We start from the raw sequence: 25,157 nt of genomic DNA, 5'->3' as shown, positions 1-25,157 counted from the left end.
CACCCGCCACAGGAGCACATGGAACCGGTCACAGTGGCGACTCCGCAACTGAGCCCATGGCTCCTGGGACAGACGGAGTAATTATCCCGATTTAATCCTCCCAATTGTGGTAGTTTATCCCATGCAAATTGCAGATGTCATGTGGTAAAATTACATTACTCCACCTCCCCATGTAAAACTAATCCTGTCTGAATAGGGCTTAAGCTAAATTTGCCCTCCCACCACCTTGGAGTATCGACTATTATTGATACAAATGTAACCCTATAAAATGCATAAATTACAGTTGTATTATTTACATCAAACTTGTTTGTTTTGTTGTTGTTTTTTACCTTAGAGAGCAATGAATGATGATTTACAATCTGCATTAAATGAGCAATGGTCAACTCCAAATTGGGGGGCCCCCTGGTGACAACGGGACACCAAGCAGCCGCTTCATTCACTTATGCCTTGGGCCAGCTCTGGTGACATCATTTTGTCTAATCGTAATTTCATTGTGTGTGTAAGTATTTGTTTTCCTCAATTTTATTAAGAAAAAATTAACACTGTATTTGACATAGAAACAGCAAATTAACAACAAAATCAATCTCATGTTTTGTGTGTTCAAATATACAGTATCATAACATTCCTCATCACTTCCTAAAACCCATCTATCCAGACTTGTGTTTATTTTTATCATCTTGTTCCTTCATTTTTTTTGATATCCTGTTTTAATGCTTTTATTCCTTAATCCATGTATTGATGTTTTTTAATTAGATTTTACTCGCTTTTGAGTGATGTTAATGATGACTCATCAAGAAATAATAATGTGCTTTACTATTTTTCTGTTTTTATATTTTAGCATTAAAAATATAATTTTGCTTAAATAGCTTCTACATGCTGGTGTTCTAACCATTAGAGGAACATAAAAAATGATTTTGATAATTACCAATGCTATTAATTTAGGTAAGCTGTGGCTTTGTAATGTAAAATTTGTTAAGCACTGCATATGAGGGTTTTCATTTTGTGTCTTTGTGTTTCTCATTTCAGACCCTGAATGTCCCTGTTTTTAATGTCAAAGCACCGTTCAAGCTTTTGTTTTTAAAGGTGCTGTAAGATTATTTGTATTATTATCATCATCATTATTATTATTATTATTATTATTATTATTAGCATCCAATCTGTTTTGAGGGCTAAGGGTATGCATGAGAAATGGGATTGGGCTCACTGTATTTTTGTTACATATAGATTATCTCATGCATTATTCAGTAACATGTGGCACCACGTACAGAACCTTCAGTATTACTTATACACTAGTGTCAGATAATGTTTTTTAAAATAGTGACTAGTCATTGTCAGTAACCACAGCTGCCCTTTAACCCCTGAGTACTGCACCGTGCCCCCCTGCTTTGATGTATGTGTGAGCAGGTGGCTGAGGAGTAAAAGCCTAAAATGGCCACCAGACCCTGTTCCCCATCACTATCATCATCATCATCACTAGAAGCAGAAGCAGCAGCAGCACCTCAGAAGCCCATCCCCTAGCGTTCGTCCCGGGAATGCGCCTTGTATGCGCATGGGCGGAGAAACTGCCGCTGTGCGCTGTTATTATAGTAGAGTAATTTCTTTTTTTTTTTACGAAAATGGCGACTAGTCAGGGAAGTGTGGGAGCTGGCGCGGCACTACACAGCTACCAGCACACGGGTGCACCTCACTGGAGCCCGGGCATCAGCCAGTTTCAGCAGCAGCACCAGCAGCAGCAGCATCTTCAGCAGCAGCAGCACCACACGGCCCGCAGCCTGGACCGGGCTCTGGATGATGCCGTGTGCTCGGGGATACTGAACCTGAGCGGGAGGAAGCTGAGAGAGTACCCGGGTGTGAGCTACGATCTGACGGATACAACACAAGCAGGTGAGAGTCCGTCCCGATGTCCGTTTATTTCACCAGAACAGCTTGATGTGTACGTGAATGCATCACGCCCGCATTGTGTGTGTGGATTTATGAACCATAGAGAGGCGTGTATAGGTAGTCATATTTAAAGGGACATTCCGACCTTAAATGCACACACACACACACACACACTGGTTGTAATTACTGTCCACTCATATATCACACAGTTTACTGCAGCTCACGCCGCTGTTGTGTGCTTGTTTTGGCCGTAGCTTTCAGCAGCAGACCCCACACACACACACACACTCTCCACCCCCCCCCACGAGACACATGAATGAGGCGGCAGGCAGGCAGGCGCACCCAAGTCACGCGCTGTGCAGCGGTTTGCACTGAGCTGCAGTTTCATGTGGCCCCGCGGGCAACAGCAGCAGAATATGAATGAACCATGTGATGCCAGGTGTAAAAGCTCAGGATGTCGTGTGTGTTGAGCATGTAAGACATTAATCCCTTCATCTTTGGGGCAAAACCAGACAAAAGATGCAGGGCACTAACAGCCCCGTCTGCCCGTCTGGGTGCATTTGCCCACATTATCTGTCAGAGAGGAGGAAGGAGATACTGGTTCTGGTTCTGTTATGTCGGATGATGTTCATTTATCAGATTTCAGGTAATGCATTCTATCGAGTTTCTGCAGGAAGTGATGAGAATAATCACCCATCTCATCCTCCCACTTCAAACTTTACCCATGTAGCACTTGCTGAATCATACAGATATTTCAGAATTGGGATTAAATTAAGATGTTCAGTGTCTCTAAAAGATTCTCCACACTAGATCAGTTGCTGCCATCCTTTTAGAGGTTGACAGCCAGCAGTGTTTGCATATTCAGTCAGTAGATTTTAATGATTGTTCCTTTACTTTGTTATAAATTAAGAGCAGAATATTGATTTATAGGACACATGCAGGACTGTCAGTTATTTATCACTACATGCCTTCTCCTGAGGATTGCTTCTATTATGCAAAACATATTCAACATCAATCTAATCCTTGCAAAGAATAACAGGATGCTTATATCTCCCTCCAGCTGTAAAGCCTTTGTGCAGTCAACCTTCATGTCCATAATGGACGATCTGTTTTCAGACTTGAACCTCTGACAATATCTGTCATATATGAGTTTTGAGAGTCCACATATGATGAACACACAGCAAGACATTGTGTATGTGAGACATGTTCACAACAGCAGGCAGGAAGCAGGACATTCGCACAGTCACTCTCCGTGGATCTGGAGTTTGTCTTGCTTTGTTCTGCTGTGAGCTCACTTGGACAGTAACTGGAGGATCGTCGTTGGCAGGAGAATCTCTGCAGACATTTGTGTTTCGAGTATCACAGGAGTACAGTGTTCCTTGTTGCTTATTTGCGTGAACTTCCTTACACTGAAGAGGAACTAGGCATGTCATGCTGTTTGCTGAAGCTTTCAAACTACTGCACAACACTTGATGTTTACAGCACACAATGCAGTTAACACTTAACCTTGGAGATCCCACATGCACCCACTAATGTTGCAGAACTGGTTTGAGATGCATCATTTAAATGCAAGTGAACTCCAAATTATCATCAAACATGAGGTTTTTGAGCCTCACGGTGTGTTTTATGGTTTTTAATTCATCTTCATCTAATTATTTTGCTATTGTATTGTTTGGTGTTTTATTCTATATTTTGTGCTATTTAAATACAGACCACCTGGGTTAGTACTAGTCATGTGTTTTCTGAAGGCATTTGTGTTGACGTCTCGGGGCTTGTCTTTAACACATAAATAGATGTTGCTGTAAATACGCAGGAGAATGTTCATGGTGTGAGTTTAGAAGAATATTGAATGAATAGTAGTCATGATGAGGCCTTCCTCAGTCATTATCACAGACATTAGGAAGATGCTGAATCTCATTGTCCCTCTTTAACATATGGTGTTACTCTGTCAAGCTGCTGGTTTGTTAGCGAGTCTGATCCACAGGGGATTTCAATTCTCTGCTGAAACACTATAGCACCTCTTCATACTCCAGCAGCTTTATTTTTAACTCGGAGAAAAGCCTACCTTTCTCACAAAACTGACAAAACTGACAGATTTTTAGCAGGCCACCAAAACAAAGTGAAACTGTGTAGTGGATTCTGCTCTTTGTGATGACTTTATTCAGGATGAAGCACATTTTGAACACAGATTGTTGCTTTGTAGTGACATTTATCAGTGACCACTGTGTGTGTGTGTGTGTGTGTAGCTTGCAGTAGAAAGCCAACATGACATGATCCATTATTAAAAAAGCATGAATTGATTTGATATAATGTACCGTTTTAAATAAGCTTTTATGTTGAAGAGCTGACGTCCTGATGACAGATTCAAAAGGACGTTTATGGGCTGCTGAATGAACACACTGCCAAAATGTATTGATATTTGTGTACACAAGATTATTTTTTTTTAAATAACTACTGCTGGCATGGCTGCGTTTTGTATAACACAATAATCGTAAAACAAAGGAGACATGAAAGAGACAGAGAGAATATTTCTGTCGCTCTCTCATTTCTCTGTGATTTCAACTGTCACTTTGAATGCTGTTATCTGATCACTTTTTTCTTTCCCCTCCACGTCTTCATTTTCGATGCCTCGGATAAAAAGGTGTGTGCTAGAGGAAGGTCTCACTTTCAAATGTGCAAAGAGTGATCAACACCACACCCCACCCCAGCATTTTTCACAAATACAGTCTCTGCTGTGAATGGAAAACAGATTTAATGTGTCATATGCAGCCTTTACATAACTGTGTCCTCACTGAAATGTCTGATTGTTTTCTTGGTGCAATGTCTCTTTGGAGAAATTCACAGCAGTCAGTGTTGTTGATGAAGTTGCTGTCTGTTAACAGTCCACATGCCTCTTTATATGGTGTTGTACCACATGTGGGAGGGTCTGACCTTTTGTATTGCAAAGAAAAACAGTGACAAACATTTTAAAAGTCCAAAGTCACTGCAACAGTAGTTGACTAAAAGTCAGTCTTGGTCACTCTAATGTGTGTGTGTATATATATATATATATATATATATTTTATTATTTTTATATATATAAAAATAATAACTGATTGATTGATTCCTGTATCTCGATCTGTCCTGCACACCTAAGCTTGCTCTCCCACCATAAATCAGTTGTTATTGCAATTTCAATCCATCAGATTGATGGTTCTAGAAATTAGATAGTGTTAATGTTCAGAGTAAAGTGAAACTGAGTAGTTTTTATTTATGAGTTAATGGATAGTAGTCAGTGGAAAGAGAGAAAGACCAAGTCCTCACACAACGGTGTCTGTTTGCAGTGAGCCTCTGACAGTTTGTGTGTTTCCCATGGGAAATTGCGAGATCTTTGAAAGGGCCGCCCTGACCTTGAGCAGAAGCTGGGACCATCACATCACAACACACAGATGTTCAGGTTCATATCCCAGCATGCCCCTGCCTGTCATCACTCTGTCCCTGAGGGGACAAACACGGACGCGCTCGAAAATATGACGTGCTTCTGCTGCAGCGAACATGCACTGTGGTCACTGTGGTCACATGTATTATTCTGAGATGCGTGTGTCGACAGCTGGAAGCTCAACGGCTGTGCTGAATTTGTGGTTATCTAAAAAGAAACTAATAGATTTGTTTTAACTCTGCACTGACTCGTCTTTAGTTTTCATGCACCCTGTTCTGAAGAGTTCGGTGTAATATTTAACAGCCAAATACTTTTTTCAAGGGGAAAGAATGTGAGGTCAAAGAAAAGATAAAGAAAGTGTGATATTTGTTCTCTGACACTCTTGGGAAAGGGAGGGGGGAGTGAAGTCGTCCTACGTCCGTCAACATCAGAGATCACTGTATCTTACAAACTGGACCTTTTACGACTGTTACCACCATCTTCTCCCAGATTCCGTTTGCTTTTGATGTATCACAAGTATTTGAGTCACCGTTTTTACCCTGTGGGGAGCAGAGGTGGCAAAGAACAGTGAGAGGTTACTCACTGTGTTCAACTTAACCACTTCCTGCTTATACATGTGGGTATCGTTATTCATTTCCTCAAAGTTTGAAATGTACCACAAGCTTTTAAAGCATTCAGAAGAAGGGGAAATTATGTCAGGGTCCCAAATCCAAATAAATAGAGAAATCCTGCCCTCGGAACTATTCACAGACACTTAGACAGATATCGTGATGTATCTATGGGATGGTCTTGCAATATATTGATTATCATAGTATATCGCGTATCGTGTTGTATTGCAAGGTACCCTTTGATTCTCACCCCTGTTCCTTATGAAAGATATAATTGATGATGTCCTTTTTAGTTATGTATGTAACGAATGTAATGTTTAGCAGACACGTTGTGGAACTCGTGGTAAATCTGTTCTCATTTGTCCCATTCTTGACAATTTGGTTTCACAAGGACACAAGTACTGAGGTAGCATTCTTGGTTTTAATGATCAACCCGTGCAAATAGTGTTAAGTGTCACTCCCCAAGTACAAAAGCCCTGGAAAGGTTAGAAACACAACAATGCACTTAGCTCCGGTAGCTACTTATGTGCAGTTCAACGTCATACTTGAAATGCAATCACATGCTCTTGTCGCAAAGAGGATGCTGTTGATGCAGTGGTGGCCACCAACAGTAGAGAAAGTCGAAAACAAAAGTGCATCATTTGAAGGAAAGTCACGGTGCTGACTGCGGTTTCTTCCCTGGGGGCTTCTTCTAAGCTGCCGCGTGTCTAGACGGGACATATGTTCACCTGTCAGCGACAACACAATGCCTTATTATAGCAAATTAATCATGTAGTGGTTATATACGGTGTGTGTATATATTGATGCTATTGAGAATGAAATTATGATTGTCGGTGACATTTTATTGAATCTTGAGTTCCAGTGTAATAAGAGATTTTAAGGAGATTATTCCGTGCAGTGTTAACTTGTATTTCTGGAAATATGGTGTTCATTTTTTATTATAAAATATTCGACAAGCCCACTGTATCTCACATAAGAAGATATCTGGTCCGGTCCACATTAGACAAGTATAAACCACAAGGCGTTTGATTTCATTGATTATTGTAGCTGACAAATAATAATTTATTAAGTTAGACAGTATTTAATTGGTTTGGTTAATCTGAGGTTAGCACGATTCATGACTCCGACACATGTGACTTTGTGAATGATCCAGTTGTTATAGAGATTAATCCCTCTTCAGTGACACTACAGAATATGAGTCATGTTTCTAATTGAATTCTTTTGGGTTTTTTGGAGTCTGTGACAAAGACGGAAAAGAGAACATTTCTTGAGTTATTGAGATTATAAACTGGAGCATTTATCATAAAGCTTTCATCCCCAAAGAGGAAACCTCTAAACTCCCAGCAGAGCCCCAAGACCACGCCCCCAAACCTGCCATCCATGAAACTGTGGCCTCATCTGCTGCAGGACACAATAATTAACCCCAATGAATCATGTTTTTTTTTTTGTTGTGTTCTGCCTTTGTTTCCATGTAACTGAGTGTTGCACCTTCATTGCCAATTTGCTACAGAAAGGAATGGTAGCAGTGAAATGTGTTGGTGCCTGTTTCCCTGGCACTTGATACGTGAATGATGGTCTGTTGTAGTCATCAACAGACGTACTTTAGTCCATTACTTGCTTAGGTAAGTGTAGAGTTTGCTGTGTCATGGAAAGACATAGCCACACATTATCTGCACTATACCACAAAAATGAATAGTGTGCTGAGGGTGCAGTGAAGAGTGGAGCCCGGTGTGCTCGTCTGCCTGGTTGGCCTTGTCCTGCGGGAGCTCCATGCAACCAGCGGGTGGATGAAGACCCGCTGGGCCGCAGATGGTCCTGGGCTGGAGGAGGGAGATGGACAGGCTCACAATGACTCCCTGCCTCCACCCCCCACCCCCCATCTCCAATCGACCCAGATGATTCCACTGCTACAGAAGGATCCCCAGTTGCCGGGCTGGAGGGGAGGGAAGGGGAGGGAGGTGGGGGAGTCGTCCATGTACAGCTGGGTTACAGCATCAAGGTCTGGGCCTCAGGGAGAGGCAGAATTTACTCTTAATGGAGAGCAACCACACATTATGACCTCAGCTTTTGGTCTTTACCCATGTGGCAATATCTGTTTCCCTTAACCCCTCGGCTGCTTTTCCTTTGTGCTGCCGACGCCGTTACAGTCTGCGTTTCACTTCTGCTTATCAGCCGCCGTGAGAGCTCAGACCGCAGCTACACACTGAAGCCCGGCAGCTCCACTTAAACGACGTTAGCCTTTATCTTCCACTGTGAACACCAGAGTACAAACTGCACTGTTTTTGTATTATTGCTTTTATGTTTTTTCTTTAATTTAAAGATATTATTATGTATTGTTATGTGTTGTGTGCTAATCCGTACACAGCAAACAGAAATGCCTTAAGGTCAGAGAACGTTTACTTTGAGTAAAGCCCTTATGTCGTTACATAGATGCCTAATAAATGGCAGTAGCTGCATGTAATTACACTCATTAAGGGGATATGGGTTGGAGTAATGTGTCTTTTTTTTGGGGCTATACAGTAGTAGCGCTCCAGTTTGGTGTAACAGAATAATTAAAAGCTCGGTGTTTGTCAGTGTGGAGCTGCTCCTCACAGCACAGGTCTCTAATTACTGTGTCACCCAGAGAGAATTCCACACACACACACACACACACACACACACACATTAGAGGCCACTGAATCAATATGTGTCTGAGGAACTCTGTAACATGTAATGTCGTCTTTGCTTGTGCTGTTCTCGTGCACACACACACACACACACACACACACACACACACACACACACACACACACACACACACACACACACACACACACACACGTGCGTGCTGTTTTCACGTTGCCCATTTAGAAAGAGGCTGTTTGTGTTTCATAGAGGACAAACACAGGGTGTGGCATCGTGTGGATGTGCGTGTGCGTGAGTGACTCAGCAACCTTCACGTCCAGATATTTTATTTAGCGTATTATTTCATTTCTTTAGTATAACCAACGTTGCATTTCACGCCTCAATCTCTGCCGTCCAGCTCGATCTGACGCCTTTTAATGTGCGCTAGTAATGTTCAACACTGCAACCTTGTGTTATGGGAGTGTAGAAAGAATGGTGTTAATGTCTGCTGTGTTTAACAGCAGTTGAAATCCTGCCTCATGTGTGTACACTTAGCTTTTTTTATTTTGTGTTTCTGTTTTGGGAGGGTCATGCAGGAGCCAATCTCAATCTATAGTCAGTTCAGAGTGTCTAATAGTGTCAGCAGCCCCGCGACCCTGGTGTGGAGGATAAAGCGGTAGAATGTTGATCAGCCTCTCTTTTGTTTTTGTTTTTTTCACCTTGCAGATTTATCCAAGAATCGCCTCACGGAAATCCCTCCAGAAGTGTGTCTGTTCGCTCCCCTCGAGTCACTCAACCTTTACCATAATTGCATCAAGTGCATCCCAGAAGCTATCATCAATCTACAGATGCTGACCTATCTTGACGTGAGGTGAGTTGTTGCGAATATTATGCGTGTGTTCTGTTTGTTTGTTATTTTATCTCTGGAAAAAAGGTGCTTGTTCCTCATTCTGGGCTCTTTACAGGATGAAAAAGAAGCATTTCCCCTTTTTTTAGCTGAAACTCAATTCCCAGTTAACAGACACTCACTGTTACATGCTTCTTTATGCTGTTTTAACAGTAAGCGGATGCTTTGTCTTCCTCTACAGTCGGAACCTCCTGTCAGTTTTGCCAAAATACCTGTTCAGCCTCCCCCTTAAAGTCCTCCTTGTGAGCAACAACAAGCTTGTGTCCATCCCTGAAGAGATCGGCAAAGCCAAAGAGTTGATGGAGCTGGTGAGCAGTGCGTGTGTGTGTGTGTGTGTGCGTGTGTGTGTGTGCGTGTGTGTGTGTGTGTGTGTGTGTGTGTGTGCGTGTGTGTGTGCGCAGTATACAGTTTTTTTGTATGTTGCTCAGCCAGGGCAATCCCATTCTTTACACTTTGCCTCCCCTTGCAGGACGTGAGCTGTAATGAGATCGAGGTGCTGCCAGCTCAGGTCGGGAGGCTCCAAGCCTTACGAGAACTCAACATCAGGAAGAACTGCATTCACATACTGCCTGAGGGTCAGTCTGTCACTGTACAGCGATGTGTTGATAAATAGATAGAGGAAGGAACTAATCTAAGAGTGCAATGTAAAGGTGCTTTTGCTCATGTTTTTAGAAATGTGGGATCTAATGTAATTACCAAAATTAAGGATATTTTTTAACCCACAGCTTTGACAAGGTACGATGCATGCAGTAAATTTCAGGAGTGTTATTGCGACAGTAAGAAAGAAGACTGGTATTTCCTGGGCACTGTGCTAAGGGTGTAGCATGATGTGGATGAGGTGAAACTCACCAGCATAACAAAATGTGCACTGTGTTGCTCATGCATGTTGGAACTGTGCATCACATTCAACAAAAGGCCTTTTTAGAACGACTCTCTTGTCTACACTTGCAGAGTTGGCTGACCTGCCTCTCATCCGACTTGATTTCTCCTGCAATAAGATCACAGAGATTCCTCCAGCCTACAGGAAGCTCAGGCAGCTGCAGCACATCATCCTCGACAACAATCCTATGCAGTCTCCACCCGCACAGGTATGTCACCTCACCTCGAGTCTTTAAAGAATAAATCCACGACACCATGAACTCCTATCAAAAGAGAAGAGAGGAAGAGAGACACTGACTCATTCAAGTTGACATAACACTACAAATACAAATATAAACTGTATATAGAATCTGTTTTCACACTTGTGACTTGCATATGCATATGTGTACTGTTGCACCACCTAGTGGATGACAGAGTGTGTTTTCTCAGACTCACCTTGTGACTAACATGCCTGTTTCAGATTTGTCTCAAGGGCAAAGTGCACATATTCAAGTATCTGAACATCCAGGCGTGTAGGACGGACAAGAAACCGGACACCCTGGATCTTCCTTCCCTCGGCAAACGCTGCCTTCCACAGCCACTCACAGACAGGTGTGATTCACCAAGTGTTGTCATCATGTGACACACTTCCTTATAATGTATTGATTGATACAATCAAATTAGATTCCGTCTTCTTAGAACAGCCTTTTTGTTTTCACATTTCCAGCATGGAAGATTTTTATCCCAGTAAGAACCATGGGCCTGACTCTGGAATCGGTAGCGACAATGGTGACAAGAGGCTCTCTACAACAGAGGTCAGCATTCAGACTCGTACTCTTCATTAAATGCAGTGCAAATGGAGTTTAGTAGATGTAGAATACAATAAGGCCTTTGCACCAGTTGGTAATCTTGCCCTTAAAAAGCATTAGTGTGTTAAATATACACTAGGTGAACTATAAACTGTATAAATGTTTGAATTAAAATGTGTGCCATTGTTTCTGGAGGTAAAGATCAATATGGTTGCGAGTCAAAGGTTTTATTATTTCCATTATAGTTGATACATTTAATATATTGAAATTAATTAATTGTTTGATTGCAAATGATATTAAATAGAATACGTACTTTGAGATGTTCAATATAATCTAGGATGAAGATTGTTGGCCTTTCTATCCACCACATTACCAGAATATAATTCATGTATACATACTGTAAATGTTTGTTTCAAAGTTACATCACTGCCTTTTCCCACCTTTTCTCATATCTCCTAATTTTTGAACACAGGAACAGCCTCTAAATTGAAAAAAAGAAAAAAGAAAAAAAAAAAAAATTTGCTTCTCATTCTTTTTCATCTGGCAGCCTTCAGACGACGACACCATCAGCCTGCACTCGCAGGTTTCAGAGACAGCCCGTGCTGACGCCCTATCACTTCTCTCTAAAATGGACTCTTGCAAAGGTCACCCAAAATAAGTATCACATATTTCCTTTAAAAGCCATAACAGAGACTCGGGGGTTGTTGAATGAAGTGCCTGAAATATGACGGTTTATGATCAACGCGGATGCTTCCTCCCTCTATCAGATCAGGATCTCTATGACTTTATAGAGCCCAACCCCGACGAGGATCCTGCTCTGTCAGAGTGTGACGGGCAGCAGAGCAGTCATGTGTCTTGTATAAAGGTACGTAGTTGTATACGATGATATGTGGGGTCTGTACAACACACAGTGTCAGTGTCAGTGTCTGTCTCGTGGTCGCTAACACGGTCTGTGTGCGTTTCAGGAACTGGAGAAAGTTCTTCACATGTCTCAGCTAAACAGAGATAAAGACGGCTGGAAAGAGGAGTCAGGGTTAGTTCATTATTCAACACTTTAATAAGACGTGACCTTTGGGACTTCACAAATGACTCAATTTATGGAACATTTACATTTTCTCAAGTATTGAGAGGGGTTAACGTTGCAATTATTATTATTGTTTTATTTAAATATGGAAAACGTTGAGTGTTTGCGGTCTTGTGTGCAAACCTGGCAACCGAGCGACACCAACACCACTACGTGAAATTTTAACAAAGGAAAGTAAGACAGGAAGTCAGTTAGTCGCTATTTTTAAACGCTAGTTAACGTCTCGGTGGGTGTTTTTTTTTTTTTGTTAGTTATGTCTTTATTCTTTTATAAACGATTCAGTTGTATGAGACCATGAAGCAGTCTATAAGGTCGAGGGCGACACGTGAGGACATAATTGGATCTGACGATGCATTCAGGTGCATTAGGTGCTTGTAATTTGGACACTCCGTTAATACCAGGTCTGAGCTGGGTCTAACAAACGCATTAATACAGAGAAAAAACACTCTTCGAGAAGTCAACTGTTGCACAATGTGTGTGAAAAAGAAAATATCATAAAAAATATCATTATGAGTCGATAGTTTATCAAACTGAAAATAAACAGTGGTCTCGTAAGCGATGGGAAATGCAGTCTTGTAAAAAAAACTCAGAAATTATCTTTGAAAGAATGTTGCACAACCATGAATGTTTTATTACTGTAGTTAATTTGGGCCACATTATTGTGTGTGTGTGTGTGTGTGTGTGTGTGTGGTTGCCTGAGGCAAACTTGTTCAGAGTCTGAATCAGAAGCCTTCTATTGTCATTGCACAATGTACAACCAAATTATAGAGAGACAGTTCTGCACTGTCTGCAATAATTTGACTTTTTGCAGTTCTGACAAGGAGCAGCTTGCTGAGGAAGAGGAGGATGAGCTGAAGGAAGTGCTGGATCTGAGGAAGATTGCTGTTCAGCTCTTGCAGCAGGAGCAGCAGAATAGGTGCGCGGGTCCCGCTTCTCTTCCTCAAGTACAACAAAAGCCACCAGACTCTTAATCCAGCACGATGCATTAGTTTAGTATCACTGTGCTGCTTGAATCCAGATGTTTGAATCCAGATGTTTCTCCTTCCTCCTCATCATGTAACACGCTGCTCTCATCACGCCCCATATTTGTGGATTCATTCTCTGTTTCTCAATATCCAGATAGGCGTTTTTTCCCCCATGTGTCCCCAAATATCGCTCCATCAGCACCATTTTCTGCAAATCAAATGTCAGCCTTACTTTGCTTTCTCTCTGTCCACGCCCGTCCTTCCCCTGATCATCTCTTTGTTCCCTGCTTTCTCCCTCAACTCGGCTACTGCACATTTGATGTACGGCTTCTAGACGGCGATCCTTAATTTGCAGAGCAGAGAGTCTTATTCACCGACGGAGAGTAACCGGGCGGGCACACAGGTCAGGCAGACGCTTTGCTTTTCTGCATGTCACACTGGGTTACACTGGTAAACTATCATTATTATTATTATTATCATTATTATTATTATTATTATTATTATTATTTGGGTTACTTCTGTGACTGTTGCAAATGTTTCCATTTTCTCATCCCTTGCTCCCTTTTCTCATTAGCTAGTATTCAGGTAAGAAAAGTCTCACTGAGATTGAAATCTCTTTTTCAAGAGAGACCTGGCCAAGACAACAGCATCAGTACACTGAAAAGTTGCATCATAAAAACAGACAATACACACACAAAACAAAACAGGTCCCTAATTAAACCTCAGTAAGAGCAGTTACATCCATCAATAGAACGCTGTTTAAAGTTGATGTTTCAGACACGTTCAAGTCCTAACATATAATCATTTTGTTTCCCCGCCATCTCTCGACTGGTGAAATTTGGTTTGACTGTGACTCAGCCAAGTTCGTTTATTTATTTTTAAAAAGAAATTTCAAATGATTTCTCACTGGGGAAATGTGAACGTTCTGTGTCTCTTCCTGTCTGCAGGTTCCTAAGTCACTCTGGAAGCTCTAGCAACAAACCGAGGCCTCCGCCACAGACGGCTCGAAGGTACGTAAAGAATCCCTGCACTGACCTGTCTGTTGTTCAGTCTCACTGAGCAGAAGCACACATTTAAAGTTGAGCCAGTGCTGCGGGAATTTGACCATGATAACCTACAACAATGCGACCGGTCCGGCCCGTGCAAGGTAAAATGTGACGGACATGATGTTCTTCCTGCGGGATGAACGAATACACTCTGGGATTACCGCGTAAACTGCAGCACCTCAAACAGCCAATGTTATGTAATGTAATACTTGAGGCCGCTGTCACAGTTGAGCAAGCATGTCTGATGAAAGAAAAACATAGTTTATGTGTCTGTTGCTGTCGGTGTCTCCAACCTGTTGAAGCATGACTGAGTTAAATTTAAACACACTGAGAGGGAGAATATCGTTCCACGCCCAGAGAGATACTCGACCGAGGGCCACCTGGTCCAGTTGGACTAGCACGTGTACTACTAGTACCGAGTATCTCGAGCGTTTGAGCTTGCTGTGTGGAGCCGTGTTTATTCAAATCACCTTGTTCTCTCGTCCGTCTTGTTTGTGTTTCAAACCGATGAATTCAAGAAGGTGTGTCTTTCTTCTAGTGCTTCTCTCGATGAAGGAAGTAGTGGAGCGTCTGTGCTGAGTGGACAGGTACAAACCATTTATTTTTAAAACCATATCTTTTTTTCTCTGCTGGATGATGAGTGACTTTGGTTTTCCCTGTGTGTTCTTGCAGCCCTCGTCTTCCTGCTCCTTTGATGGCAGCCTAAGGACAGATGAGTCAGAGCCAAAGTGGCCAGAGGTTCCACCCATCCTTAATCAGAATGAAGATCGCAGGAGGAGCAAGTACCTGAGAAAAGATTATCTAAAGGTACAGGCATGCGTGCGCTCACGACAGGGCACAGTGTGTTTTCTTGCAAAATAAAATTCCAATGACAAGCCTAACATACATGTAGTCGCCAAGTTTGACTACCTGGCATTATAATGAAGGTTATAAACTGTTTACCTTTCACACTGACTCACATTTTGCACTTCAGTCTACTTTCTTCTCCACTGTTAAATGTGATTCAGGGATGCTTGTTCATCTGCAAATACTCTAAAACTAAGCATTTACAAAATATAGAAACTATTAAAAACTAGCTGAAACTGAAAGTGCTATAACTCATTTTAAAAACAAAACCTAACCTAAAACTATTATAACCACCATGGTAGATATCTGAAACTGGAATTAGAGATATCTACAATTGTAGAAGTTCCTTCCGATTGAGTTTGTTTTTTTCCACAACCAGCGGAAATCCTCATCACGTCCTGATAGAAACAAAAACAATCTGCTGCCAAAAACACCACCATGTGATTGAGTTTGAAAAGAACCGAGGTTTTAAGTCTGTATCCTCTTAGTTTTTAAGCAGTTGCTAGGCGGTGGTGTGTTTTAAAGGGCAGGGTTTGACAAAAGAACAGACAGAAGTGATTGGAATGATTCTTACGATTCTGTCTGGACCTGAGTAGGATTTCAATAATTCCAAAGACTCTGGGACGATAGGGAATCAAAGGCAGAATTCACAAAAGCACAGGCAGGTACATCCATCCAGTGTTTAGAAAGTCTGATTCAGACGATCTATCTGATGAAACACATGTCTGTTTGAAGGCCTGTCGTTCCTCTAAGCACAAACGGAACAGGAATGGAAAGATTGTGAAATCATGGTCATTTGTCTCTCTTTTCTCGACAGTACAAATGTCAGAGCTCTCGGAAAAACTCCAGCGGAAATGACGACTGTGAGGTGAGTGTGACTGGAAACAGTTACTGACACTGTAGTGCCATTAATGTGTTGTTGTTTTGATGATGATGACGATGATGGAGCACTTTTGCTCGTTTTCATTAATAAGTAGCTCATATTGTTATTGTATTTACTCACTGAAATGATATTTATTAGACTGTAAGGATCCTATTGTCTTTTCAGTTTCTTTTCGAGTACAGGGAATATAGGTTTTTACCAATTACCAGAATGTTATTTGCTTTTCTCTCCCAGTTCATAATATCTTTGTTTTGTTTCAATTTTATAAGTGAATAATATGTTACTTTTAGGTTTTTGGATCCTTGGATCCAGACTTCTGAAATTCCTTTTCTAAATGTAATATTTCTACCTCCAGATCTTCCATAGGTGATTATCTGTCCCCTTAAATAAGTCTCCCTAACTATTTTATATAAAGTTTGTTTTATTAATCCCCTTAGGGAAAGTATTCCTCTGCATTTTGACCCATCCTAGAATTAGGAGCAGTGGGCTGCCACACTGAGTGGCGCCCGGGGAGCATTGGGGGGTTGGGTACCTTGCTCAGGGGTACTGAGCAAGGTACCCATATGTTTTCAATATGAGAAAATAATTGAATTATGGTTAATTATTAAGTACGGTTTACTTGCCATCGGTATACATTAGAATTGACGACGTCAGAGGTCAAAGGTCAGACAGAATTCTGGACATGAATTAAGTGAGCTGACCATAGCAAAAGGTCATGTCTTATATATAATATATATAATATATATATATAATAATTTGGTTCGCTCTGGTTTGAGTGTGCGTTTGTCTCCAGATATCAGATTTAAGTCTGATATCTGGAGACACTTAAAATAAGAGAGTCTGAAAACATCTGGCAGTTAACTGATGCATATCTACCAGTTGATCTAACTTTTTATGGGAAATGATATTATTCATCACATAGTGACTCCCTTGGCTTTAGAATTGAAAGATGAAGATAACACACTCGTTCCCTCCTACTTGAGTTCTTGTATAGTGAGTTTGGTTTCTTCTAGAAAACATTCTACAAGCGAAGACTCTTTTCCTTTTAATTGGTCCATTTAGTCCATTCACAAATGTAACTACCCGTACTGGGTGCAGTTTTGTGCATTTCTCACACTTTTCATTCTTTGTTTGTTGATAATTGTGTCTGGGTTCATATGGCATGAATATGAGCAAGATCGAGTATTTTTATTGGCCACACAGTTGGCGTAGTGGTTGGCGGACCCAAGTTTGAGCCCCAGGTGGAACAAGGGTCTTTCTGCATGGAGATTGCATGTGTGCTCCAGGCTTCCTCCCGCAGTCCAATGGAGAACATGCTGATTCCACTAGATGGCACTGTCACAAGCGTTGCTGCTAATCATTGACATAGCTCAGGCTGCAATAATTCAACACAAAAACCTTTTACTTTTCATGTATTCAAAGTAGTCATTCCTATTTTGTGGGATGGACACAAACCTGGCATTTAAAGGGTTAAAATCTTTAAAAATGAATTAGTATTTGATATCAATAATTAGGTCAGATGTAGGTGAAAATATCAGCTCGATGGAAGTAGACTATAATAAAGTATAATTATTATAAACCTGTAATAATTAAAAACAAAAAAATCTACTTTGCATGTAGTGTATTCAAAATAATTCATAGTTTTTCATCTATAAAAAAACTGGCCTGTAAAGGGTTAAAGTCTTTAAAAACGTATAATTGTTTGAAAAAGTCAACTCAATGTAAGTAGACTGTATAATAATGTGTAATATTTAAAATCACCCATAAGACGGTTTTGTAAAAGCACCATACATGACAAGCAAAGCCTTAATGACCACCGAGAACAATGGACACCACCTACCCCTGAAAACCTGGCTGGTGCTTTGGCTCCTATTTGAATGTCTGTTGCTCGGAGTTCCATGTTAATATCGTCAGATTCCTTCCTATGCTTTGCTAAGGTTTCACTGAGACCAGGAAAAAACATCCCAGGTTTATTGTAATACACGACTGCTTTGTTTTGTTTGGATCACTGTGCAGCAATGTGCAGGATTTGTGTCTCAGTCTTGGCATTTCTGTTCTAAGATTGATTGCTCAGTGACATGCTCTTGACCCAGAGAGGCTGGAATCCACTTGTTTAATGGGATCGTGGCCCTCACAAGTCTCCCAAAGGTTCATAACGTGAATGTTGTTAATGAGCTGTGGTTTTCCAGCTCAACTGTCCCAATTAAGATGAAGTTGTTTTTTGTTTTTCAGGAAGGCTTAAGAAACGTTGATTTCAGCACAACTCTGACAGTGTTTGGACTAAAGCCACGATCAGGTAATGTGTCACCGTGAAGCTCCTTGTCAGAACGTCTGGCTCAAAGGCGGCTTTAACTTCAAACCCAGGACACATATGCGTGTATTTTTTGTTGAAGTTCCAAAACTTTTCTGTAGAAGTGGGGAGGTTTTCTGAGGAATCGGAGCACTGCATCTACCAGGACAAGACTGAACATGGTCACATGAGTATTTGACAGATGACTGTTACTTAAGATGGATGAATACATCTTATTGTATTCAGTCATAAATGCGACCAGAATTCAGAGGTCATATACTGTATGTAAAACATATACAACAGCAACCTTTAGTTACTACAATTCAAAACATTGCGTATGTGTGGTTAAAGTCGTCCTTGACAAATGACATAAATCCTATAAATATAATATTTATCTTCATTCACCCCTCACTTCTCCTTTCAGCCTTCACCAGAGGAAGCCGTCAGGATTTCAACTCGACAGACCCCAGCTTCACCATGAGGAGGAAGATGGAGCACCTGAGAGAGGAACTGGAGCAGATAGGCCTCTTACGCCAGGTCAGAAACCTCACCGCGTGTTTATCATCTCTCTGATTCACCTCTGCATCAGGGATATTTGGACATGGCGATTCAGCATGTTTTAGGAGGGCTGTCACCACCTTTTTTCAAAAATCATGCTCAAATCAATATTATATGCTATATAGTAATAACAATCGACTATTCCTTCAAAAATATTCGAATAGCGTCTATTTTGATGGAAGAAGGTTAGTTTTTATAGTTGGTTATGGTTAGGCGATAAATCCACCACGTCATCAGTATCAGTATTGGTACAAAACGGTGGTATCGTGCCACCCCTTATCTCAAGGACATCATTTGCACAAATAAAGGTCAAGTCAAATCAAAATTTGAGCTCATTGTTTATGCGTTTGCAGAATATTGAGTCCAGACTGGAGGTGTTGCTCCCAGATGACGTCGGAGCTGCTCTCATGGACGGCGTTGTCCTTTGCCATTTAGCCAATCACATCTGTCCTCGCTCTGTTGCCAGCATCCATGTACCGTCGCCTGCGGTGGTGAGCACATTCAACTACCAAAACTAAAAAAAAACCTCTCTGTTCGTGTCAGTGTCAGCAGACTGTTCTGCTTCAATAGCTAATGTGGCATATTGTTGTTTCCAGCCAAAGCTCAGCATGGCCAAATGCCGTAGGAATGTAGAGAACTTCTTGGACGCCTGTAAGAAGATGGGTGTTCCACAGGTAATATCAATGATGAGTGACTCACTCACTCACTCACTGACTCACTCACTGACTTCTGGATAAAAACAACAACAACCTTCTCCCATAGCAATTACATTATACTGAAATATATGTAAAAACAAACAAACAAACATGTTTACACAATTGTAATCTGAAAACTTCACCACATGATGAAAGAAAAACTAGAAAAGGCTGAGAAAAAAGACGGACCTTAACCAAAATGAATCCACCCAAAAACGCAGATAATACTAATAAATAGTTGATTCTTCTTGTTACCTTTTGTGGAAGCAAACAAAGGCTGTCACATATTATTGTGTGAAGTTCAGCTACTACTTAACATCATTTAAATACCATTAAATATGTTAAGAAGTAAATTTTTCAAAACTTTTTTTGAGGGGTCGCTTCTCACGTCTCATTCTCTTCCTTGGGTCACATGACTCACAGAGGTCGGATCAATCATACTCAGGCTTGATTATTGAACCTTAATGAAGTGTGTATTTTCAGACAATAGAGAACATCTAGATTTGGAAATCCACAGTATTGTCAAACACACACTTCCCTGTAATTTCCTGTTGCTAGAGTTCTCAGTCAAAACAAAAACGAGGTTGAGGGTGTGATTATGGGTGATTATGGGATTTTGTGTCACGGTTTGCCTCAGAGGTTATAACAGAAGGTAAAGCCGATTACCTCTTTGAAAGGAGAACATTCAATTCAATTCAATTAAAAGTCAATGTATTTGACCGAAGGGGGCAATTTAGTGGCTCACCCAGCAAATTTAAATGGTATTTAAGAACAGTTAAGAAAAACAAAACAAACAAATAACACAGTAGAAAAATGTAAGTGCATTACAGGTATACTCTTTGTACAGTACCTGCTGTTTTTAGATATTTTACTTTTTTATTATATGTTTGAAACCCCTGCTTCAGCTGTGACTAACAGTTGTCTCCGGGCTGTCCCTCGTCCCTCGTCCCTCGTCCCTCTCTTGACTCAGGACAAGCTTTGTCTTCCCCATCACATCCTAGAAGAGCGCGGCCTGGTGACGGTGGGTGTGACCGTCCAGGCTCTACTGGATCTGCCCACACAGCTGCCGGCTGTTTGACACAAACCTCAATGCTGCAGACAACCACACACACACACACACACACACACACACACACACACACACACACACACACACACACACAGCCCAAACCCCAGGGACCAGAGAGCCCCTCAGGTTGAGGACCCAGTGGATTTTCTTCCTGACTGAAACAGGAGACATGAAGCTGAAGAAGCTCTGTCTTCTCATATGATGTCAGTCTCCGCCCACTTCCTATCCATCACATTTTTCATTTGAGTCCTTTTCTAGTTACTGGAGTCATCCTGTGTGTGTGTGTGTGTGTGCGTGTGTGTCACTTGTTCAGACCTACGCTGCCTCAAGGGCCTCATACTGTAAACCCAAACCACTGCCGGGCGCCAAGTGGTCCTTGAGTTCTTTTCTTTTTGTGTGCGGTACAGTACGTGTGTAATAAATTTTTTTTTTTTAATTTAAAGCTGTAGTGCATTACATTCATGTGTAAACACAAGTCTGTTGCTTTCAAACCACTGTCAAGTCAGCTCTCTCCACGCTTCTCAGTATAATGGCGCACAGCATGGATCGACTCTACTCCATGTAAGCTTTAAGCTTCCATACAGCTACTTTCAGAAGTAGTTTCTACGAAATACGACTAAAAAAATAAACTTTGGCGGATGAATCGAATGCTAACCACAATTTGATTGCTCGCAGAAGTGACTGTACTGTATTGAATAGCTGCTTCTGTTTCCTTCACCACGCAGCTCCAATTAGTCTGGGCAAGTCAGGCTGCGTTTAAAGAGAGACTTACCACGGTCAACTTGATGGAATACCATAGAAGCATACATCAGACATAGACAGCACTGCTTCTTTCTTTCTTTCGTCTGTGCATGTGTGAGAGAACACAGAGTAAACAGAGGCCACAGACTGTGTTCGTAATTACTCAGAAGTCCACACGGGGGGAGGGATAGATGAGATGAGACACTCGAGCCAAGTGCCAAGTGTGCCAAGTATTACATTTCAGCCACGGCGTCTCCTCCGCTTTTCTAGAGGGAAGTGACACATCAGTTGACCGTCTGCCCGTTTTCCAACACGGGTGTGTGATTTAAAATACTCTACCCACGCACTAGGAGGAGTGACATTCAAACCACTGTGACGACATGTTTGGCTGTTTTTTAGACGACAGTAAGTTTTCCTTTATCTTGTTAACCAGATTCGACGCGTGTCATCCGCCTTCCTCAGAACTCTCACGTGATGTCGGGGTGACGTGCCTTATCACGACAGCAGGAGGCGCTCTCGATCCGTCAAATCTGACTGGAAGATCGCGCCTCCGTAACCGCTGCTGATAAGGCACATCACCTCAGATGAGTTATGTGTTTTGGGCTCAGTGCTGCTTCAAGGAAAACACTCTTCCACACATGGGATGGTGTTATCTTAATGTCCAGCTCTGCTGTATTGTGATTCGGATACGATTTATTGTTTCAGGGAAATATTTATTTATTTATTCAGGGGTTTTTTTTCACCTTGATTCTTTGTTTTTTCTGTGTAGGTTTTTAAGTTGATCGAGAGTAAAGAGTAAAACTTGCCAGTAGAGGTGAGAACAATGTTGACAGGATAAATATGGAGAGGTGGCATGATCTGATCTGTACAGGTTTGTAAACTGAAAATGCAACATTTGAGCTTTTTTATGCGTCCATTTTATTATTTATTCCTTCACACTCAATGAAACGTTTGGTGTTTTAATGCAACGCATCGTTTCTGTGCAGGACAGTGGCTGAAACTTCGTTTCTCACACACATGACTGTGTTTGAAGAGAAGCTGAGTGTCATGACCTGTATTTATATGACATCAATCAATCATAAAATCCAATGAAGGGACACATGTGGCTATGCTACATGCTTTTCTAATAAGGCTGAGTTTTTGTTTAATTGTGTTAAACAGCGCAGAAACATAAAATATTAACTATTGTGCCTTAAAGAAGAGGTTGTTTTGATTCGTTACAATTTGGGTCAACATAGGTTATTTATAAAAAGTGGACAAAGTTTTCCTGTTGCATAACAAACTCCTTTTTTTAAAGCGTCTAGATTCTCGATTTGATGTGTGACATGTGAACGGGAAGTTCCCAGACGTCACCTGCTCTTATTGGACCACACGTTGGACACTTTATCGTCTTATTTTCCTCTAAATGGTAGCATAATGTACAAAAGTGACATCATTTGCTGTTGAAGAAGACCTGACACTAGTGATTCATACCATCAACTCTTTAGAAAACGTTTACTTATGTTCTAAATCAAGTTAGAAGTAGGCTCGTTTTCCCATGGAGTTCTTTTTGTAACCAGCAGAGTCGCCCCCTGGTGGCTTCACTGCTGTTTCCATCCTATTTCCTGGGCTTCACTTTTCGAACAGGAAGACGATGTCCATTTTTATGTGCAGTCTAGTCCTAGGCCTGTCTCATGAACAGGATGCATCAGGTTCTGATGTGGTTTACTGACGAGTATGTGATGTTTCATATCGCCGGTTAGAAAACCCGACCTGAACGTTGCTCGTGAGAACCTCGGCTTCCTTTGCTGTACTGACAGATATTTGTTCCATCCTTATCCAAAGGTCAGACGCGGCCGAGGTGCAACATGATACAGGGCTTCCAGTCTGTTAGGACTCACCGAGTGATAAATATGCAGCAAATCAGCCCGAGGTCATGTGTTGCACATTTTCGCTGATAGAAAATGAGGGACGCTGATGTTGGGCTGCATGCAGTCACACTCAGGTCATCCTTTATTGTCCCGCCTATCAAACAAGACAGACACCTCTCTAAAATCACATATGATAGAAAGTAAATAAAATACTCTTTACAACCAAGATACAACACTTGAAAACTCCACGAAGCACCTAAGTCAGCTGGCATCCTCCTCTGAAAGTGTCCTCACACAACGCTTTGTATTTGTGTAGCTTTTGTGACGTGGAGAGTTTTCTATCATTAATCCACATTTTCTTTCAAATGCAGATAAATAATGACGCTGTCAGGTGAACAGATAATCCTTGTAAAAAAAGTGTGGCGCTCGCTAACATGGATTTATAACAAAACGCAGAAGAACATGCGAGGCACTCGGCCTTTTTGTGGTTCTTACAGACGAAATCTTCCACATCATTCATGTGAATTTATGAGGGCAAAACAAAAGTCATCTGTTAATATTTGTGTTGGGTGTGTTGGGTGTGTTTCTGGTGGACTCGCTGCCCCTGCATGTTTTAGACGCTTAGACTCCAACACACCTGATTCAGATGTTCAGCTCGATGAAACGTCTCAAACTCAATTTCCACTTTCAGACCCAGTGAAACTATGACCTTTTGTTAACATTTTGACTTTAGACGGTTTCCTAAAGATGTTCACTCAGTCGTCAGAACATGGTAACGTCTCCATCTCTATCATGCCACCGGATCAGTCGAGACATGGACAACAGAGGTTTTAAAAAAAACAAATCTCGATCGGTATCTCACCTTGTTATTTCTCCTGAGGCGGAACAACGTTAGTATCACATACTATCACAGTTTTACCTTTGAACCTTTCTGTAAAACAAGATGAGCAGATAAACAGCTGAAGTGAAAATGCTGGGCAGGAATCTCACCTTGTGGATGACTTATTGTGCGTTCTTTGTGCCATTTTTATTCCGTTTCCTTCGCTTGTGCTTTTCATTCGTCACTATACTTGCTGTGAATGAACCCAATGAGCTTCTCCAGCAAACGTGTCGCTGGTGCCGCCACCGTTCGTCTCTGTTAGACAGATATCTTCTGCTGGATCTAGAAAATGTCAGGATGTGGGTGTTGTTTTAAAGCCGATGTGAGAACAGACTATTATTATTTTGTAAATCGGAGGAATTTGACAAAGCCTGGGATCAAGGTTGTGTGTGTTTATATTAAGAGGAACAATGTACAGATTATTTTCTTTTTTAATTATTATAATTTTGCTTTTATGTGATACTCCTGTTCAAACACACATAAACATGTGATAAACATTCACACAGAGTCAAATTGGCACTTCCTTTTCTGTGGTGGCGCCAATCTGTGATTTATGTGATGAAAGCTACATGTGTGACTGTTAATTTATTTTATTGTATGCCACGAGCAAATGGCATAATGTAATTTAACATCTCACCCAAAGAAAACAGTGGACTAGTGAGTCGTGTCTGAATACTACACTGCCGAGGAGACTCACGTATACAAGCTTTTGTATTTTAGGACAAAGTCAAAGTGCATGCAGAAATACTGAAAGGCTGAACGTGTACATATCATCTGTATAAACTCCAGGGTTTTCTTATAAAACAAACATGTCAATATGAAATAAAGTCAAGTTCTTTGCAGGCCAGAGCTTCTTGTCTTCATTACAATCGTTCTCAGATATAAAAGCTTGCTCTAATTACAGAGGTAATTTGTGGGAATGCATCAGTTATTAGTCATTTCTGTTTATTAGACGCAGACTGTGGGAATGTTTTCACTTGTTGTAGCTGTTTGTGGTCGCTGGCAGACGTAATGTTGTGCCACTGCCTCGGTCTTATTCCTTCTTTAAATGTGCTGAGTCTAAATGTAATCGAGTTAAAAGATAATAATCCTATAATGTTCCGTCGGGACGGTCCCATTGAGACACAAGGTCTCCTCTTCTGCAGACAACATAATAATATAAAAA

General features: G+C 41.2%; 1 protein-coding gene across 2 annotated transcripts; it reads left to right on the top strand.

The window, feature by feature from the left end:
* The first annotated feature begins 1,485 nt into the window (after positions 1-1,485).
* lrch2 (leucine-rich repeats and calponin homology (CH) domain containing 2) lies at positions 1,486-24,834 on the top strand. Of its 2 annotated transcripts, XM_044042107.1 has the most exons (21): positions 1,486-1,884; positions 9,238-9,382; positions 9,600-9,726; positions 9,888-9,993; positions 10,370-10,506; positions 10,758-10,888; positions 11,004-11,091; positions 11,633-11,729; positions 11,853-11,950; positions 12,051-12,118; positions 12,981-13,085; positions 13,469-13,537; positions 14,082-14,144; positions 14,719-14,767; positions 14,853-14,987; positions 15,844-15,894; positions 18,142-18,205; positions 18,624-18,736; positions 19,111-19,248; positions 19,354-19,431; positions 20,423-24,834. In XM_044042107.1, exons 1-21 carry the CDS (start codon positions 1,617-1,619, stop codon positions 20,528-20,530), a joined length of 2,238 nt encoding a protein of 745 aa, XP_043898042.1. In that variant the 5' UTR covers positions 1,486-1,616; the 3' UTR covers positions 20,531-24,834. The 2 variants fall into 2 exon arrangements, with proteins under 2 accessions (XP_043898042.1, XP_043898043.1); XM_044042108.1 differs by lacking the exon at positions 13,469-13,537.
* The last annotated feature ends 323 nt before the right edge of the window (positions 24,835-25,157 follow it).

This window comes from Solea senegalensis, linkage group LG13 (genome assembly GCF_019176455.1).
Source record: "Solea senegalensis isolate Sse05_10M linkage group LG13, IFAPA_SoseM_1, whole genome shotgun sequence".
Classification (NCBI taxonomy): domain Eukaryota; kingdom Metazoa; phylum Chordata; class Actinopteri; order Pleuronectiformes; family Soleidae; genus Solea; species Solea senegalensis.
This window is presented reverse-complemented; position numbering and strand designations above follow the sequence as displayed.

Coding starts and splice junctions, on each gene's coding strand:
- lrch2 (XM_044042107.1), top strand. CDS start 1,617: ATGGCGACTAGTCAGGGAAGTGTGGGAGCTGGCGCGGCACTACACAGC. Junction 9,383..9,599: donor CTGACCTATCTTGACGTGAG/GTGAGTTGTTGC, acceptor CTTCCTCTACAG/TCGGAACCTCCTGTCAGTTT. Junction 13,538..14,081: donor GTAACCGGGCGGGCACACAG/GTCAGGCAGACG, acceptor TCCTGTCTGCAG/GTTCCTAAGTCACTCTGGAA.